This window comes from Xiphias gladius, chromosome 7 (assembly GCF_016859285.1).
Source record: "Xiphias gladius isolate SHS-SW01 ecotype Sanya breed wild chromosome 7, ASM1685928v1, whole genome shotgun sequence".
In the NCBI taxonomy this organism is placed as follows: domain Eukaryota; kingdom Metazoa; phylum Chordata; class Actinopteri; order Istiophoriformes; family Xiphiidae; genus Xiphias; species Xiphias gladius.
Genome location: NC_053406.1, coordinates 5,989,004 through 6,009,214, shown reverse-complemented (window position 1 = coordinate 6,009,214; position 20,211 = coordinate 5,989,004). Strand labels below are relative to the sequence as shown.

The 20,211-nt window shown below is 41.5% G+C and overlaps 2 protein-coding genes across 2 annotated transcripts; both read right to left on the bottom strand.

Moving 5' to 3' along the window:
• Positions 1-314: 314 nt before the first annotated feature.
• Positions 315-12,356, bottom strand: LOC120792061 (coatomer subunit beta'-like). Its single transcript, XM_040131069.1, has 22 exons — positions 12,255-12,356; positions 11,501-11,638; positions 11,249-11,335; positions 10,313-10,439; positions 9,979-10,127; positions 9,397-9,543; positions 8,575-8,674; positions 8,342-8,484; positions 7,344-7,543; positions 6,511-6,621; positions 5,864-5,952; positions 5,669-5,775; positions 5,437-5,580; positions 4,961-5,091; positions 4,543-4,750; positions 4,131-4,241; positions 2,943-3,157; positions 2,715-2,807; positions 2,223-2,403; positions 1,970-2,041; positions 661-1,767; positions 315-505 (listed from the first exon to the last, which is right to left on the bottom strand). Exons 1-22 carry the CDS (start codon positions 12,255-12,257, stop codon positions 416-418), a joined length of 3,753 nt encoding a protein of 1,250 aa, XP_039987003.1. The 5' UTR covers positions 12,258-12,356; the 3' UTR covers positions 315-415.
• A 1,056-nt stretch (positions 12,357-13,412) lies between these two features.
• On the bottom strand, positions 13,413-15,692 carry LOC120792099 (retinol-binding protein 2-like). The gene is made up of 4 exons (XM_040131142.1): positions 15,589-15,692; positions 14,281-14,459; positions 14,039-14,140; positions 13,413-13,642 (listed from the first exon to the last, which is right to left on the bottom strand). Exons 1-4 carry the CDS (start codon positions 15,659-15,661, stop codon positions 13,589-13,591), a joined length of 408 nt encoding a protein of 135 aa, XP_039987076.1. The 5' UTR covers positions 15,662-15,692; the 3' UTR covers positions 13,413-13,588.
• Between the last annotated feature and the right edge of the window lie 4,519 nt (positions 15,693-20,211).

The window sequence follows — 20,211 nt, the reverse complement described above, 5'->3', positions numbered from 1 at the left end:
CCCATATTTCAAATACACACACAACCCTCCTATTTCTTATCCCCATTTCTCCTTAAAACCCATTAACTTCTCTTTCGAATGGCCATTGTTCACATTTAGAAAAGGCACATAACACTGGGCTAGTCTGGTTGAAATAAAGCCCAAGTCAAGGTAAAAATTGTAATTATAACTGAAGATTAATCTAAAGTTGAACCTGATTTCTTGAGGGTTTTAGTTCTGCAGTAACACCATCTTGTGGGAATCAGAATTTAGTTATGATACGTCTCAGTACAAACGACTATTTTGGCCTGCATCGAAAAATAAGCAAATGCTTGTGAATTAAAAGGCATTTTACTATGTTGACAGCTTATCGTGGTCCTGGAATACAGCCCTCTTGTGTTTGGTCGCTGAAAAACTGGAGAGTTTGGCTTTCCTCCTATTCACTCAAGAAATCCTCATCTAGGTTGACATCTTTGGTGTCGATATCTTCCAAGTCAAAACTGTCCAGATCCAGATCATCCAGGACCTACAGGTAAAAAATATTTATGGGTGGAAGTCAAGAGGTGTGGTGTTCTGATTTTGCATCAAGGCAGCAACAAGTTTTTGTCTACATACGATTGTACATTTAATATTTTTGCCAATATTAGTGGATTTTTGCCACACACTTAAGAACTGCTTTACCTCCTCATTCATTTCCGCCTCGAGCTCCTCCGCTGGTTCTTCAGCTCCCTCAGGATCTGCCCCCCCCAATGCTATGTCCCCCTGTGAGGGAGCTGCCACCGGGGATAAAACCTCTGGCTCAGCCTGTGGAGGCACAGGAGGCTCCAGATTATCCTCAGGCTTTACTGGGAGCGCTGTGGACTGTCCTTCTTCTGGTTCTTCTGCAGGGTCTGGCTTTAATACAGGCATTGTGCCTTCAAGTGGGCCTAGCAGTGGATCGAGGACAAACTCTGGAATAGCCATGACTTGGACAGGAACATCCGGCAGCGAGCTGTCCGTGTTTTCGAAGGAGATGAGCTCCTTCACTGCTACAGCTGATGGTGCTGTGTCCAAAACAGGTTCCGTGGTAACAGGAGTTTCTTCTACTGCTGCTGCTGCTGTATCTATGATTGGGGGTGCATCTAAAGAGATTACATCTTTTTCAAGCTGGTCATAAACAGGCATTTCCCCAGCTGCTACAGATTCTGATGCTATTACATCAGTATCAATTTTTAATGCAGTGGTAACTAGGACATCCTCTGTTGCAATGGTTTTTGTTGCCACTGTCTCACTTGGTGCTTCTTCTGTTGCCGTGATTGTTTCCATTGTTGTCTCAGTAAGACATGTTTCAGGAACACAGGCAGCAGGAACGGAATCAGTCGCCGGAGACATTTCCTGAACATCCTCCTCAATCGGAGACTGGACTTCCACTACAGGTCTGGACTGTAGCATCTCTGGCTCTTTGGCGGTAATCTCTATGGCGGACTCCTCCAAAATGTCTTCCTCTGCAGAGACTGAAGCCTCCTCCAATTTAGTGATGGTGTCTTCCTTTATTGCTGCCACCTCCGGTTCAAATGCAGCCCCCTCAGGGGACGCAGCTTCTTCTTGTTTTGGCTCAACATGCTCTAGTGTTATGGTGACAGGAAGAGGGGACGCTGCTGTTGGAATGGATTCTTCTTCTGCTGTTGAAACAAGATCAGTCGTCTCCTGTTTTAGTGGGATGGGCACCTCCACTACTGCTGCCTCTTGAGGTACAGGTTCTGTTGCTGCTGCTACTGTGAAGTTTTCATTCATGCTTTCCACCACTTCCTGTATAGAGAACAAACAGAAGGACCATTCCATTTTAGAGCAACAATGATAAAACATTTTTATATTAACAATGGGTTATGACAACTACCTTTTGTTGCCGCAGCCTTTATGTTAAGACTAGTATTCAAAATTGCCATCACATTTACGTAAAAAGGTGCATGTCTGAAAGGGGTTTTGTAAAGACGCAGACTCTGGTCCTCACCTCTGGCCCATTGAGCTCTTCTCTGGACACAAAATCTGCAGATTCCTCCAGAACATTACGGTCCTCATTTGGCTGAAAGGTAGAGAAACAGGCAAAATGTGATCTAAGACAGCTATTTGAAGTTTGATTGAGGCTTTAAGTATGTACAGCGATACATAATTTGTGAAAAAGAGTCCCATTTCAACAACTGTGCACATTTTTTGTACCAGTGCACCACCTGATGTATTATACACTTCCTCTGACTTCCACTGACCATGATGAGTGGGTATTCTGCAGCAGGTCGGACCCTGACATGCGTCTCCTTCAGGTACTGCTCAGCCAGCAGGGCTTGCTGGAGGCCAGGGAACAGGTTGCTGTATTGGGTGGGGTCAGCCAGAGCATCTGCTGCCTTCTGGTTGACCTTGGACAGACTCTCCTTCCACAGCTTCACCACCCTGGAGGAAGCGAAGCATATACAGCTAACCAGTGCTACATAATCTAAATATACACAGAGAGATGGATGTTCCTATGATCCAAAAAGTTTTCGGAACAGCATAATTTTTTTTTTTTTAAATTGGTTCCATGTAAAAATTTTATCCTTTGGGAAACAAAAATGGGTATTTATTACAGATTACAGGCAAAGTGGTATATAGAGGTTCTGCAGGATATATACAGGTATAAGATACATGTATGCACAAAGACACAGCCAGTTTGCTGGAGTATAAGGCTCAGGCATATGCTGTACACTAAATAGAATCAACTTTACCTTGACACATGGCTGGGCAGATAAGTTCTTGCCAGGAATGCAGCCTCTGGCAACCGATCTGTTTTGATGAGAAGGTCCAGACATTTGTCCCGTCTGGGCAAATACACAAAAATGGTGATGCAGAAATCAATAAGATAAAAAAAGATTAAAACCTATAAATAAGTTCCAACAGCTTCTTCCCCCTCCGCACTCCTCTCCTCTTTCTCCATCCACTCCTCGGACACTCACCTTCCTTGCATGAAGTAGGTGAGGAAGGCCACATTAGTCTTCCCATCCCTCTCTGCCCCCTCGGCCAGTTTGCCCACCATGTTCGTGTTGCCTGAGGCAGTGGCCAGCAGCAATAATCCCCCATAATCCTGAGCTTGGTGCAGACACTCCTGGGCTAGGCTAAACTGGCACTTTGTTGTAGCGAGCTCTGCCAGTTGCTTCCATTTCTGCTCCGACTGGAGCCCCAACATGCCAAAGTGCCAAAGAGACAGGAGAGAGGATTATCACAGGAGGAAAAGCATGAGCCTCCACAAGAAGACACTGTGAAGCAGTGTGAGTGCTGGGTTGTGACTCACCCTTTCAGACTTACATAGGAAAAATGACCGATTCGTTATACATTAACTGGCATATTTCATAGGTACTGTTTAAAGAAAATCGTTAAACACAAAAAAACTATTTTGTTATAAAACTTAATCTACCAGGTTCTTCTGATGACAAATATTACAATGTGTGTTTTGTAGTCAACTAAGCTATTAAGTAATAAAAAGTAAAAATTTACTCACACATGGTAATGCATTTAAGGTCTGCAGAGCTGCAACAATAAACCTTAGCGGCATATTTATCTCTTTTGACATTTACTTTTGTATGGATTTTCGTCATGCTAGCAGCAAGGCTCTAACGAGGGCCATGGACTGGGTGAAGAAATTGGCAAAGGACATTCATTGTCCCCAGAAGGTAATCCCTAATGTCTTTGGTGATCCCCCGACTTCTCCTCTAGTGCCACCCTGAGGCTGAAATTTGTGGTTTTGAGTGAAAAGGTCTCCACAACTACTGAATGGATTTCCATGATATTTGGTTCATGTAGTGTTGTCTCAGAATGAACTGTAATAACACTGGTGATCCTTTGATTTTTAATTTTTTTTAAAATCTAGCTTCAATTTCTCATGTTTTCCATTACAGTCAAATTCCAGTAAAACTAATGACATCCCCCGCCAGCCTCAGCTGTACTTTTTGCTTGCAAACATGCTTAACTAGTAAATATGGTCAACTCAAACTGCTAAAACATCAGCATATTAGCACTGTCCTTGTGAGAATGTTAGCATGTTGACGTTAGCATTTAGCACAAAGCCCTTGCATAAATGCAGCCTAACAGAAACACTAGCACAGCTGCCGACTCTTGTTTTTGTATGCATGTATGTTTGCTCTGACCTCTGCCTCCAAGGCCAGTTGATAGGCTATCTTGAGCTCTCCCAGCAGCAGTGCAAGTTCAAACTTGTGCTCTGGGTCTATGGACACAGCCAGGGCCTGCTGTCTGAAACCCTACACAACACAAAGAAACACACTATAAACATATAACCATTTTTATTTCATATATTCTGCTCTGGAAAGCCAATGGTGGAATATTAGATATGTGAAACTCTGTGAATGTGAAAAAGTGAAGTAGTAAAAGAGACAATGTGCTAAGTAAAACTATTCCCTGGATGAATATATTTTAGAAGTAACACATCTGGCTGCATGATGTTCTCTAAATTATGCATTCATCCAAATCCTGAATTTATTGTCATTTCAAGCAGAAAGAAAAGCACAGAGATGGACATGGAAATCTGGAAGGCTCACATACTTGTTTCTCCAAGAAATGGGCTACCCTGGTCCTCTGCTCCTTGGGGATTGTGGGTAGAACCTTGTCGGCTGTGCTGAAGTCCCTCCTCATAACAGCTGTCTGGTATTCCAGCACAGAAAGCAGCAGGGAGTAGCTGATGACGTTCAGTTCCTTGTCTCCAAGGTAGATACGGTCATCCTTGGGGATATATCCTAGCAGATACATGGTCCTACACCAGAGAAAGACCTTTTTTAAGGCACCTTTTTGAGAATATTTTATGGTATTTCTGATTTGCTGGATAGAAGTGGATAGTATGAGAAAGGTAGACGGCATTAGACACCACAGAGATTCAAAGCCACAGAGTAGATTTTCACTGTATGCCAGGGACATGGCACATGGTACATCTTTTTTTTTTTTTACATTTATTAATGCACGATACCTGTCCATGTGAGCAATGGTGATGATCTCTCCTCCAACATAATAGTTGAGTCTGTTAACAGAGCTGGTGTAAATGAAGCAGTCTCCCACCCACACTCCTGTCTTCACCACCTCTGGGACCTCCCCCAGCACCTAGTCAACAGGAAGTAACAAGAAAGATACAAATAATCATTGAAAACAATATTTGAAAAGAAGAATTTAGAAACTTAATTTCAACATAATTCCTTTTCAGACTATTTGCATTCTCCAGGAAGTCCAATTTCAAACATGTCTTAGTGAATTGCAAGCAAGACCAATTTAACAACAAAAGGAGACACCGAAGGCTTCCAAAAATGTTTTTGAAAATGAACGTGCAGTAGCTGACAAACATTTTTTTCCGCTTTTCCATCCTCTGTTTTTAGATGATTACGTTCTGCAAAATTAATTATTTCCTACTGAAAAAGTCTTTCAGGAAATACGCTACGTAGGGTCTCGGACCTCAAAGGCGTCCTCTATGCCATCTTCAGACATCTCTTGCTTGGAATCCTGGGCCGCTGACACTTTCTCTGGCAGATAGCGTAGCACAAAGAAAGACTCATCTGTAGCGATACACACCAGCTCTCCAGAGTCAGACCAGAAGATCTAAAGACAGGAAGGCAAAAGATGATAAGAGCATCGAAGCAATAGACAGGGTACTGGAAACGGTAACAGCCATAAGAGGGTGACTCACATGTTTGGGCTGGATCTCGACACGGCGGACTAGCTCAGTACTCTCCCAGTCGTAGAAGGCGAGGCCGCTGTTTGACCTCACTCCCAGTAAGAAGCCACCAAAGATACCTGTGAGACAGCAGGATACTATGCATCAAACACACACTGTATGATCACAGATGTCAGTTCAACAAACAGACTAGGAAATTAAGCTCACCTTCAGCCCCAAAGTCAGGTTTAAAAGCCTTCTTCTCTTTAAAGTTCTTGAAGATTTTGACCAAGTTGTTGCCTTCCCTTATGGCATACCTAGAAATTGAATGTACGCCGTTAAATATAATCTAGCTGAACACATCGGCGAGTGAACTTAATTACGCTCATGAAATATATCTAACAGTTATGAAATAGGAATAGTCTGACTGTTTGAGACATACAAATCAATACCACTTTCATGTCTGACTGGAGAATGTGAAGCTATAGCCAGCAGGCAATTAGCTCAGCTAGCGTAGCGTAGCATCAAAACCGGAAGCAGGGGGAAATAGCTCGCTTGGCTCTGCCCAAAAAAACAACCTACCAGCATCTCTAAAACTGACTAATTAACACATTATATGTTGTTTGTTTGATCCTTACACAAAAGGGGTAGCTGGTGGGCATTTTTTTGAACATTGGACAGAGCCAAGTCGGCTGTTTCCTCTTGGTTCCCGTCCTTATGCTAAGCTGAGATATACAACCTGCTGGCTCCAGCTTCGTACGTTGCCATAAAGACACGAGAGGAGTATCAATCATGTCATTTAACGCTTCTCAAGAAAGCAAATAAGTCTGAATCCCAAAATGTCAAACTATTCCTTTAAGGTGTTTAGGGCTTACTGTGAGGAGTCATGTGCCCAGACAAACTCTTGGGCCGAGCCAAAGCTCTTGTTCCTCAGGGCCATGGCGGTGTAGATGATATACTCCCCATCGCCACACATCACAACAAACCTGCAAATACAAAAAGAAACATCGTGCACACATACTAAATATGGATATAAAATTATACTTTGAAATCTCAAACAAGGATGATACGCATAATTTTCACTTTAAAGGAGGTCATGTACACCGTGTGCCTGTGACTACTCTTGAGGTGATCGGGGAGGAATCTGGCTATGCCATTAATAAAGCTTAGATTTGTTGTTACTCTAAATTATATAACATCTATGAGCCTTTCCCTACAGATCAAACTATGATATGGATGTTGAAGAAAAAAAACAAACACATTTCTTCCTATTAAAATGTGACTTTTTGGTGTCAGCTATTTGGATGTTTGCGTTCTCATAAATAGCTGTGTGAATAAATGGAAGTAGGAACATTATCAAAGGTGTCAAATAAAAACCTTTGCATACAGCACAATTTCATATTTGTAAAACTAAAGCTAACTTCAAAGGAGCAGATTTATGAGAGGTTGCAAACTATTTGTGTGTCTAGAAAAAATCATTACTGGACTGAGCACTGGAAAATTGCTAAGTTTTTGGAATACTGTCAATTAAGCATCTTCAAATAACTACCCAATCTATTGGAATCAATAATATTTTCATTATGTAGTATTTCCTTGGTTTTTAGCTGCATTAACTCTAACGTACATTAAGTGTGGGTGTACATACTGTGTGAATGTGAAAGGTGCTCTCAGAGGCAACTCAACACAGACCCACAGCCTGGTGTCTCACCTCCCGTTGGGGCTGTGCAGGATGGTCTGGGGGTAGATCTCACAGCTGCCCACGTCTTTAACACCCAGCGGCAGCCTCTCTCCATCCCTGATCTCAGCCTCTCCCATGGCTTTCAGGTTGGCCTGCTGGACTTCGGAATGGTGAGCCCACATGACCTTCCCACTGGAGTCCATTGACATGGCCGGCTCCTCCCGACCCAGCTGAGACAGAGAGGAGGAGGAAACCGGAGGATGAGGTGCAATATAAGAGAAAAAGGAGAGAAAATGCAATGACAGGCAACTGGTGGTTAATGGAGGGGCACCTTTTTAATAACACAGGTCACCAAATATTCCTTCGACTTACACAATGCTATCTGCTATATCATATTCTCCAGCTGAGGTTATATTGTTTGGCTGCCCATAGCTGCTGTTGAGGATAGAGAGGTCATGTCCTCTATTTTCTCTGGGGATTTGTGGGTATTAACAACCTGAAGTGCTATTTTTACAGTTTTCAATTGAATGTTAACATTCCATTTTCTGTTAACAAGAGATTACAGACATTATTTTCTAAGTCAGTGGTTCCCCGCATCAGCCAACTGATTGGGCCTAGTTCGGAAAACTGAATGAGTCTGAAGATTGGAATAGTGAAAAACTGCTCCGACTAATGATTATCCCTCTTAACTGCATTAAAGTTAAATAAAAGTAGTAGCTTTACACTGTAGTGTTTAACATTCACTGTTGTTAAAGACTACAAGACTCTTCTACAGATTTGAAGGTGTAATAAAGTCCTCATAAAATTTCTTTTGATTTCTGAGCACTTCTTTCATACAGTATATGCTAAGAGCAGACTCTTGACCTTTTTAGATTTTTTGTGAATTCACTTATCTGCTCCAGGAGTTGAGGCTTTATTCCAGTCTTTAATACACTACTTAATGCCTAAACTCTAGCCTATGAAAATGTAAGGACTGTTGACAGCGCTGCGGGACATAGTGCTGCATACGAAACAACAAAACGGTATACCTTGATGATGATGCTGCCTTCATCGTAGCCCAAAGCCACACTGTTGGAGCCAGGCTGCCCACATATACACCACACCCTCTCCATGCCATAGTTGAGTGTGTTTTCTAGTCGGTAAGTGTTGGAGTGCCACACTCGAACAGTGCCTAAGGAAACAAAGAGCTCACATTGAGCAAAGGTGCTGTACTGATTTGGGGCTATAGTTTTGCTTGGTGTGTGTAGTTTTCACAACCCACCATCCTCAGAGCCTGTGAGGATGATTGGCAGCTTGGGGTGGAAGCTAACGCACGTCACATTCTGGGCGTGACCCTCCAGGGTCTGGACACAAGTTTTGTTCTGGTAGATGAAGACACACAGCACATACACTCATCACACTGACAATACTGTACTGTGCTTTTAATATCTAAAGGGCTCTTGTGTGTATGTTATCGATACATGACATTGAATACAGAAGGGTGGGAACAGTGGGATGATGATACATGGACTAATACGAGGGTGATTTGTCAGTCTGGAAAAAGAAAAGTGGAATTGTTCAGTGTGTTTTCTACATTTTAGAGGAAATGAGTTCCATTTTGTTTTCTATTGTCCTTTTTAACAAGGAACTGTGCAATACTTGTAAATACAGCACATACTGTGTGGATGATGCACAAAGACTGAGATGGCTGTTGATACGTGAAACATTTAATTATCCACTTACTTAGAGAAAGCCTGGGAGATGAAAAAAGCCCAAAGTCAGGATAAACTTTAGGCTTGTAGCAGTTCTTTTCACTGTACAGTTCATTTGGACCTTTCCCACATAAATATGTTATTTGAAGGCATATCAAAGTACTTATAATGTTGTAATTCCTTTCTTTTTCTTTTTTATATATGTATTACTGAACGTGCATGTTTTGTAAATTAGCAGTGTCTTACATGGCACAGAGATAAGCATTAACTCACTAGCTAAAGTGGGTTAGTAAAATGACTGTTATTACCGAGTAGCCTGTAAACAAACTGTTACAGTGCTATAGGATGTGCTGAAGAATGGAAAATAAAGACCAGTGTGTGGGGGGGTGTACCTGATAATCCCAGATCTTGACGAGGCAATCATCAGCCCCTGATATGAGGTAGGGCTTGTCTCCTCCACTGTAGTAATCAATACAGTTCACTCCCTTCTCATGGCCCTCCAGAGTGAAGTTAGGCGTCTTGGAGCCCAGTTGCCAAACCTACAAAAGGCAGAGTGGAAATATGCTGGAAGAAAGCGTGTATGGGAGTGTTTCCAATGGTGGGCAACCAAGGACAGTTGATGTATTTTATGAATTATAGAGTTATTGAAGGGTATTTGATTAACCATGGCAAATATCATCAGTCCCTGATCATTGTTGTTTTAAAAAAAATGGTGTAAGTAAATAAGGTCTTCATCGAGATGATGGTAGCGTTTCTGAAGATTGAAACCACATTTCACACAATACCTGGTAATTCTGGCTGCTAAGAAAATGTCCTTGCTTGTCCTTCTTTTTTGTCACATTTATATTCATTTAAACAGGAAGAACAAAACCTTCTTCTGTTTGCACCCTGCAGCAATTTTCCTCTGTGCACATTTGCATATGTGTGTATGTGTGTGTGTGTGTGTGTGTGTGTGTTTGTGTACGTGTGTCTACCTTAATAGTTCTGTCCAGAGAAGCACTGGCAAACTGGTTATTGTCCTTGGGGTTGATGACAATCTGCATGACATAGTGAGTGTGCCCCTCAAACACCTGAGTACACGCCCACTTTCTGTCCCAGTCCCACAGCTTGATCAACATGTCATCTGAAAACATACACACACATAAATCATGGTAATGAGTGTGTGCTGGTTGTGCTGTAGTTTTCTAGTTAGAGCTTTAAGCTCAAAGTTTTTAAACTCTTCATGTATAGAGTTAAATACAAAGTTTTAGATGTGATGTATATGCAACCTCTGCGTGTTTACGTGAGTGTTATGCGGTTCTTTCCTACCACTGCTGGTGAGGATGTAGGGCTGTGTAGGGTGGACAGCGATACAGCGGATGTAGTCCGAGTGAGCCTCAAACATGTGAGCTCTCTCCAGAGTGTTATAATTGAACACACGGATCTGCATGTCGTCCTGGGGAAGGGCAAAGTGAGGACGCACGTTTATCGAGAGGAGTGGCAGCAGAGCAGCTCTCCGCCCTGCACAGGCAAAACACGGTAACGACATATCCGGTCAAAACCGAGCGAAGATGTTTCTCCGAGCATGGCGCGAAGGTCATCCAAAAACAGAGTGCGGTATCTGCACTTTTTAGATATTATGTAGGTCAGTCTGCATAAAAAGGCATATGGTGAGGTCATTATGACTTTTCTACAGTATATGTTAGCCAGTTTGCCAGACCCCCCCTTTTTTCTCTGCTTCACTGCTTCCGTAGTTACTGCTCTCTGCCTTCGTAGGGAGGCAGTGCCTAATGCACTTTAGTTAGAAAAACACTTTGGGCCAATACAGAACCAGCGCAATAGTGGGCTAACCTTAGCCATTACTCATGGGTAGAAAACCAGTGGGTCACACTCAAGCCCAGGGCAATGTGTTATTTTGACCCTGTACTGGCAAACTGTACTGACCCTTTTTGTACAAAACGATGGACATGACATTCAGAACGGCAAAAGATAGACATTTAACCCAACGTGGGTCAATTCTAACCTAGAGATGTGGCTGTCTCTGTAAATTCAAGCTTTCGAAAACTCTTTCCCGTATAAAAAGGGCTGTCTTATTCTAGGAGGAAAAGTAAAGCAACTGAATGCTAAATGCTCATTACAAGTTCATTTAAACTATTTTCTGTTCTTTCTAATTTCTTATCAGTTAACATACTGAGGAGAGAGTCAGCGACTTGAAATGTACCTTTAATACATACATTAATGCTGCAGTGGAGTTAAAGTACTTACTGCTCCAGCGACCACCCAGTGTTTCCTGGCTACAAACTTGGCCACTCTGACAGGCAGCTCACACAGCTCAAAGGTTTTCACCATCATCTACACACAGAAGTCGAACGGGGTTAACATTATACAGACTTTAAATTGACTGGATCATCCAGAGCGTGGGTGAAACAAGTGGAATTGACTCAGTATGCCATTCTGGGAAAGATCAGTGAGCGAGCGGATAAATGTGGAACTGAATGACAGGGGGCTAGGGGGGACCTGTGTCTCATGGTTCCAGACCACCACACTGCCGCTGTAGAGGCTGACCACCATCCAGGGCTGAGTGGGGTGCAAGTCCGCACTCTTCACCCGGTCCGATCGAGCCGTCAGCTTCCGCTTGACGTCCAGCCGCAGAGGCTGTTTAGAAAGAGAGAATGAAAGAAAAATAGAAAAAAAAAAGAAAGAGATGACCCTCAACAACACCTCCTGCTCTGAGGGAGAAGACTGGAAAAACACTTAATAAGCAGACAATCAGCAGTTTTAAATATGTCTCCCTTTAATACAGACTTACATTTTGTAGGGTGCAAACATTTTTAATAACATATTGTGTTCTCTTCTATCTCAGGGGTAGTTATGGGGAAGCGGTGTCTGTTGATACTTCCCATTCCACATTTTATATGCATGCCTGCCCCAGAATGACTGGGTCTTTTCAAGTCTTCTCATGTCGGTGAAAAGTTGTAGTCTTTACCTTTGTCTACTTGTAATCTGATGACTGTCTGCTAAAAGCTTCCCACGAGTAAATGTAGAAACGTTGTCATACAATGCTTTGCTTTAAAATCTGTTACAGTTTCTGGATTCCGTCTTTGCATCTGGTTGCTGCATGGATGACTACTGTATGATTTGGATGGAGTTTACATCATAAATGGAGTTGGAGGACAGGAATGCCTGTAAGTTCCGCAGACAAAGTCATCGAAAAAAGAGCAGATAACATCAAAAGTTATGTTCAAGGGTTCTGCTGGTTTGATCCGCCTACCATGTTTCCAAGTCAGTGGGTCTCTGCGAGTCTGTCCAGTGAAGAGACCGGCCTCCCTGCTGCCCTCGTCGGGCTCCTCCGCTGGATCTCAGCGGAGAAAGTTTGGTGCGAGAACAAGAACTGAAACAGAGTGACTTCCCGTATCGATTTTCACAATAAATCTCAAAGCAGACCGGGCTCTGAAAAATGAAACGGATGACATAAAATCACGGGCCTACGTAAAAACCGCATTCGTCAGAAGATTGGGACTGAACTCTTGCAAAACTAACAGTTGTAATATAAGTGTCCAAATTTGAATTTGTAGTTCTCACCATCACTCGGCAAAATTGATTTGGACAAAAAAAATGTAGTTGTGAATAAATTGCCAGCATTGCAATAAACCGAGTTAAAACCAACTTTATTAGCTAAGTATTTGGTAAACAACATATCGACAACAACATACAATGTCTATATGCAGGTGAAACTGTAATTTATGGGTATATTGGTACATATAGGAGGAAGTTTTAGTACAGCATATGCATCAATGCAAGTCTATGTAAACTAACATTCCCTGTTTAGATTTACATTTGATGATGGATAATGGACGTGCGCTGTACGTTGCTGAACAATAAAAACTGCCACATTATCTGTAAGTAGCAATAACAGTGTTCTCCCGGAGCTCTTATTTTGTGGATACCACCATCTAATAAGTGGTACAGCTGTTTTTATAGTAATACTCACAATTATCAAAATATCCTTTACTTTTACGGTTTTTTGGCTGTAACGCTTTTGTATTGAAGACACATCCGGCTATTTCCGGTCTATACCTCCCTGTCACTGTCTGTCTTGACGCAGCTACTTCTGGCGACGTGGATCCTCCAGCGCTTCCTGTGGTAGCAGATCAGGATCCGGCAGAGAAGCAGAACATATTGTACCTGCGAGCTCGTACTGCACTGCAAAAGCACAGTGGGTTGTTACTTGAACAACCCACCAAGTTTACTTTTGAGTCTAAATCCTTACAGTTTACTAATACGATGGGGGAAAAAATGGATTATTATGGTCTTTTGGTCTTAAGTCTCATGCAGATCTTCTAGAGAGCTTCAGGTTGAATGAGAGACTTCATCAATTTTTTATTTTGACATTTTTTTGCAGTGCATTCACCAGGAGCTTTTATCTTTACAGAATTGTGTATATGTACTTAATCTCAATATAAGAGGAAACTTTCAGTTTGTTAAAAAAAAGAACAGTGGTATTAAATCAGTTTATTACAGAAGTCCATATTTAGCTACTTTATAAATAGACGGCAACATGCAGTGCGCACACACAGTTCTGAGCAGGTGAGGTTTTTCTCCATGTTAGTGTGCCTTCTTAAACACTTGGTGGCAGACTTTGTCGAGCACAGTGATTTCCTGAAAGAAAAGACACAGACCTTTAGACTGCACGTCCAATGTGATGCAACACATTTCTCTCTTAGTTACATTATCAGTTTGAGCTTAAATCTTTATATTTTAGATAGTGATAACTTTTTATTGTTATCGCCCAGAGATATGAGACTAGTCAGTGTGATTAGTAGAGGGCTGGAAAAGATTTCTACGAGCTAGTGATGAAAGGAAGTGTTTTTTTCTTTGGAGATTGCTTTTTGTTGTATACTTCGTTGTTTAATGTGGCAAACTTGAGAGAATTTGCAAGTAGTAATGCAGCTGCGCCGCTGTGGTCACACAGGAACCTCTCGTGTCCTGAAAAAGATGTAAAAACCTTTACATCGCCGTTTCACGTGTTAACCAATGCGTCGTGCTCTTGCTCACCAGGTGTAGCAGGTCTCCCTCGATCCAATGTTTCCACCCACGATTTTCCTTCTCCCCCTTCTGAACACACACCAGCTTGTCCCCATCCCAGGTAACCAGTGTCTGTTATATCACCACAAACACATACAAACAATGGTCAGTGCATCTGTGGCTGCTTTTAATCATGACTATTCCAGCTACCGTCTTCCAGAGCACTTTCCTCATTTTAGAAAAATATGAGAGAATTAAGAAAACAGTCCCACCTTGACTTTACGGTTGTCCAGGCCCTTTGTGTGCTCCTCAAACTCCTCTCCCGTGGTGAAGTTGAGTTCGTAGTTTCTGAAGGTGCTCAGTGTCTTTGTTTCAAACTTGTCTCCGTTCTGGACGATCACTTTTGTCTGATGCAGATGGGAAGCTATCTTTCTGGTGGCAAAGTCGATGTCTGCAAGCAAAAAATGAGTGGGGTAATGTAAACTAATGTAGCATCAGCCGGTCAATTTTGCAAGTTTTATGCAGCCATACAGAATTTTCCCATGCTGGTTTGGTGCGCACTTGGGCTTTTTAACTCACTGCTTCATGACTCAATCCTTATGTGCACAGACGCACGATAAGCACACGTCCACAGACACACATGACACCACAGGCTACTTATTATGAATCCTCTCCGACTGGTCCTCTTGACAGTCTCATTTACACTTTGAAAATGACCTTGCTCTGAGTCAGAATAGGCCTAAATGAGTTTCTCTGCCCCATTCAGCACTGGGCCCTGCCAAAGAGAACCACCCACCCTGACTCTTTAGATATTCATATCCCATTTGCCCTAAAGAGAAAATTCAATCTCTTCCCATCACTCTTACAGATATGGCCCCTATATTTACCCATCTAAATGATATTTTTGACCCATTTCCATAAGGATGTCATTTTACTATCCTCTTGATGGAAATGAGGTGGAGGCATTCAGGATTTCCTGAATGCCTCCATTGATTTTGTGTGAGCTGAGTGTGGCAGGGTTGTTTTATGAATTGCAGATAGAGTTGTGAATAATGAAAATGTTTCTGGGCCTGACCAATGATGCGCCAAAAGGAGGAGCGCTGAGCTGAGTGCTGGACTCTCTTTTTTTCCCTTTTTTTTTTTGAAGTGAAGACCTGGCCTGCTGCCTGATCCAGGGTCAGAATCTGTCTTCCTTTTCTGCGAATCAGGGGGATGAAAATGCAGAAAGTAGTGAATCAATATTTATTTGGCTTGATAACAGACGACAACCGCTCACAAAGTGGAGGTTAACTTGACCTGACAGCAGCTCAATGAGGAAATGAAGCAGTGCCACAACATTCCTCTTATTTTCCTCCCTCCCTCTCTCTCTCTGGATTTCTCTCTCTCTTTCACTCACACTGCTACTCTCTCAATCTTCCTGTCACGCTCATTCCAGATTTTCTGCTCAGGCCTTCCAGTCTACTGGGTTGCATCTTTAAATGTAACCGTCTAATTGATCCCTGTTTTTAACGGGGATTACAAGCCACATTATCTCCTTCCATGCCATAATGCCTTAGGTGGGCAGTATGAGTTCAACTTACCGAGGGCCTTCATGATGTCCTCAAAGTTTTCGTTGCTCACCATCTCCCAGCGTCCATTGTAGTCTGCAGGCATCTTGACCGGTGTGGGAGTGGAGGTAGCAGTTGGACTTTAGGTGTGTTTGTTACACTGAGAGATACAGTTCATTGGCCCAGCCCTTTATATACTCTGTGTGTGTGTCCGTTCGTGTGTTTGGACCAAAGGACAGAGTCCGCCTTACAATTCCCTCAGGACAGTGTGTGTGTCGTGTGTATGTGATTTAAAGTTCAGGTTTACATGGTGCATTGTGAACGCACTCCTTCGCTAATGGCTGTATGTATGTTGCATGTAATAAAAATACCCTATTTACTGCAGTCACGTGTAGTTTCTGCACATATTTCTGTATCTGTTTATTAAGTGTGTCCACACTGACTTGGATGCACTTAAAGAGTCTGCTGCATGTTTTTCCATTACTATATCCTCAAAGAGCTAGCTACATCAATTACTCATTCTAATGCACTAAAGTGGAGGAAAGATGGAGAGGAGCAGGGACCGAGATTAGTGCCGATCACCTCAGCAGTTCATTTCTTCTTTTCTGGGCTTGCAGTGGGAAGACTCCTTTCTGGTTTCATGTCAGACAGCAACGTTTTTAGGTTCAAGGGAAGACATTTTATTGACTTCTTTCCCAGAAATGTCCTGCGTTTCTTGATTTCAAGCTCTCCTTAAGAATCTTTTCAAGATAAGACACCTACGCTTGAATCAGCTGGAGCTGCAAGCGAGTGTAAGCATGTGCGCACATACAGCATTTATACCACTTTTTTTGTGTGTGTGAATGTTTGAGCTGTTCACTGTTGGTTTATGCAAAGCTGGTTGGTTTGTATCCAGGTTACAGTTTTAGCACTAGATCAAAATTCATTATTTATGTCGACGGTGAAATTGATCTCGAATTGCTTTTACTCTTCTTTATCTCAGATGTCAACAGATATTATGTCTTGATAGTATCCATAATCAATACAGATATCTCTCTGGATCTCTTTCAGTAGAGGGCTGGATTGAAGTGCTTTGATGTGCTTTCTAAGAGCTTGTAGTAAAAATAAAAAAAACTGATGATGCAGCGATGCCTTATCTGAACTTCCTACAGTATGACACCAATTGGATCTTGTGGTGATGTGGTTGTATATCGAGGGTCAAAGGTGAGGCAGGCAGTCTGTGTCATGGTGTATCAGAACTGATAAGATACCTAGCTTTTAAGTAACGCTTATCTGTTAACCATATGCATTTCAATTGCATAATTTCAATTTCTATTGTCTCAATACCTCACGTTTACCATTTAATGACAATGAACAACATGTTTACAATCTTGTTATCCTGTGTTATCCTGACATATGAATAACTGTCAATTAATGTGCATACAGTGAGTGTCCCATTGAAACATCAAGTAAGGGATTGTAGAAATGCACAGCAAAGTTAAAGCTGCACTAATCAATATTTTTATATAAAAGACATGATAACGACATGCAGTGTGTAAGGGGTCACTTATAGTGATGAACCCACAGAGAATAATCACCAGACTTTGCAGTTTTCCTCAGCTCTACAGTGCGTTTTAGCATCCTTCAGCTCATTGTTTTGATTTTACAGGCCGCTACCTTACTGTTTTATCGCACTCTCCCAGATCTCAGCAGCAAAAACAAAAAAAACAAACAAACAAACATCACCATTGCCCACTGTACATTACCTGTTCTGCACCAAATTGTAGATGGACAAAGTTAGTGACTAAAGAACCTAGCAGATAAAGAGCTAGACATTTCCACCAGGACTTGGTCGACAGCAAAATCAAGCTAAAAGGAGAGCGAATATTGGACTTACATTCACCAGGTGGACACAAACCTGACTGCATAGGCAGCTGTATGCTAAAATGTTTACCATAAAAACTGTATAATGTAATAGGATGTCAGTTTTTTATAGACAGCTTTTTGGCTGCCCTCACTTGGCCAAAATATATAAATAAATAAATAAATAAAAGAATACAGCTTTGAAGCCAAATTTTCATACACTGCACAGTTATAATGGATACTGTATTCATTTTTTCACATAGCAAATTAATGTACACCTGCAAATGATACGTCTTATAAATCCAGTGTAGTACAAAGTATCATGACGTGATTATACTACATAAGTGCAGATCAGTGATAAAGAATGTAAAAAAATTTAAATCCCCTCGCATTAGTTAAAGTAATAATGTGTAATACTACATGCTGCTGTAAATAACTGAATTTTCAGTTGCATACATTTGGTATTCAGCTGTTTTGGTTAGGTTAACACTGAATGTCATTGTTATAGGCTGGGTTAAATAGAGAGGTGCGGTTTACATAATGTAGAACATGAGAGACAGAAACTTTAATGGCCCTGGTAACATATTTCCTCAGGAAGCTTCTTACTACAAGTGATGGAGTTCGTCACTAGTGCAAATTAGATTCGAAGTGGGAGGGTATCAGATGGAAAAAGGTGATGTCACATACTTCCCTTCACCAATCCGATTCAGCGACATTTCAATCACAATCGATGACAGTTGTTGGCTTCTTTGTTTATGTTGCCAGCACTGTCAATCATTTCTGATTAAACCCCACCCACCCAGCCATAATGCAGTAGATCAGCTGGTTTTAGAGTATTAAACTTTTAATAAATAATACCTCAGAGTGTTTTTCCCCATGAACTTTAATGTTGATTATCTCTTAACTTAGTCAAGAATATTTAATGGTATAGAGAAATAGTTAAAATTTGAAACCAAATTTCATGGTGCTGCAGGGATTTAATGGAAATGAGGAAACAATTAAAACAATGAAATGAAGGATAACCTTTTCATACCGAATAAAGCAGTTGTGGACAACATATGCTGTAACAATTACGTACTTTAATTTAGATACAAAAGTGGACTGCTTTACTGACGCTCCTGCTTTAATCACATTAAAAGTTATTTCTGGTTCCTATTTAAACCCACTTATTGCTTGGGGAGTGTTTGATTAAAATAGTTTGTTTACATTATAACCGGTTTTCCATCATTTCTGCTTATTTGTCACAAGTATTTAATGTTTAGTATTTTCTTGTTCTGGTTACAAGTGGCAGCAGAGTGAGGTTGTACTAGAATCCCACCTGTGCACTGTCAATGTTTTAAGGATTTATAGCTTTATTTTAAAAATTCCATTGAACATATTATTCTTGATATTTGTAACTTCAAGAAAACTAACTAATATGCAGCTTATCCCACCTGCTACATACAGATTTACATGACACGTAGAAGAAGCCTATTAATAATTCTAGTAATAATCTTAGTGATTAATACCGCTAAGCCACTGTCACTGTAGAGAAAACTCAAATGTTGATATCTTGATTGCTTTTCTCAAGCTTTACCTCAACTCAACTTCAGGGTTGCATGAACATTATTTTCATTTCACCACACAGGGGCAATGTTGCTACATATAAGTCAAAGCTCCCCATAACTAGAGGTAACAATATCCTGTGATCTGAGCAAAATAGTTCCACATGTTATACTGGGATCAAAGTTAAAATGACACGGAGACATCTGGCCACCGAGAGGCCAACTTGGTGGCAGTCTGTTCTCTGTGGTTTTTCTGCTTTCGTCAGGTGAATTGGAAGGACTTTGTAGGAACAGGTTAAAGAGAGGCAATAACTGGTTTAAAGTAAGTATCAAGATACAGAATAGATCATTTCAATTTGAATTGAATGATTTAGAGAATGACAAGTAATCCTGTAAGTAAGAGGAACAGCATCCATTTGCAAATGCATGCTTGCATGTACACAGCGCCTCATAGACTTATGCAAATGCAATTAGGGTAGTTTTAATAATGCATGACAGCAGATTCATTTTAAATTCTGCCTAATTCACGCCTAATGGCACATTTTGCACCCCATAACCTTGGAGGCACATGCCCACACTTGCACACAAACACACCGACACATACTCACTCTGCATTGACATTTGGTCTGTAGGTTGATCATACATGTCTCTGTGTTAAATGTGTTTCCACATTTCTACACAACTTGGCTGCATTTCACACCTTTCCACGTATCTGCTTTGTGTATGTTGTTACGCGCAGCATAGGCTGTGTAGTAATCCTCCACTCCTATTTCCTGCGACTCCTCCTTTCTCCCTTCGCCCTCTGCGAGTTGCGTTTCTGTCTATCTCAGCCTAATCTTCTAACAGTAAGATGTTGTGCATTGTGCGTGCATGCTGTATCTCCGCATTACACTTTCAATATCCTGTGTGATTCAGTTCAATTTGGTTCATTAGCGTGCTATTCAAAGCACTGCATCACCAAGTCTTTACATCCCCATGCAGCTCCCGCAGTGGCCCCCTCATCTCTCCCATCTCTTCCTCCTCCCTGTTGTTTCAAAACATCAAAGGTTAGATTAATTACAATTCTCAGAGGAGACAAATGACTGAGAAAAGTCTGCTCTTTGTTATGAAACCTTAGACATGGATTTCAGCAGAGAGTATATATATATTTGTAATATATTTTCATCCCACCCGTGGACTCTAATAGTGCAGTGTCTTGCTGTGTGCTTTGATGTCCCTGTGAGAATTGAAAAGGCCCCAGTGTTCCCACACGACTGGATGATTTCTGCTT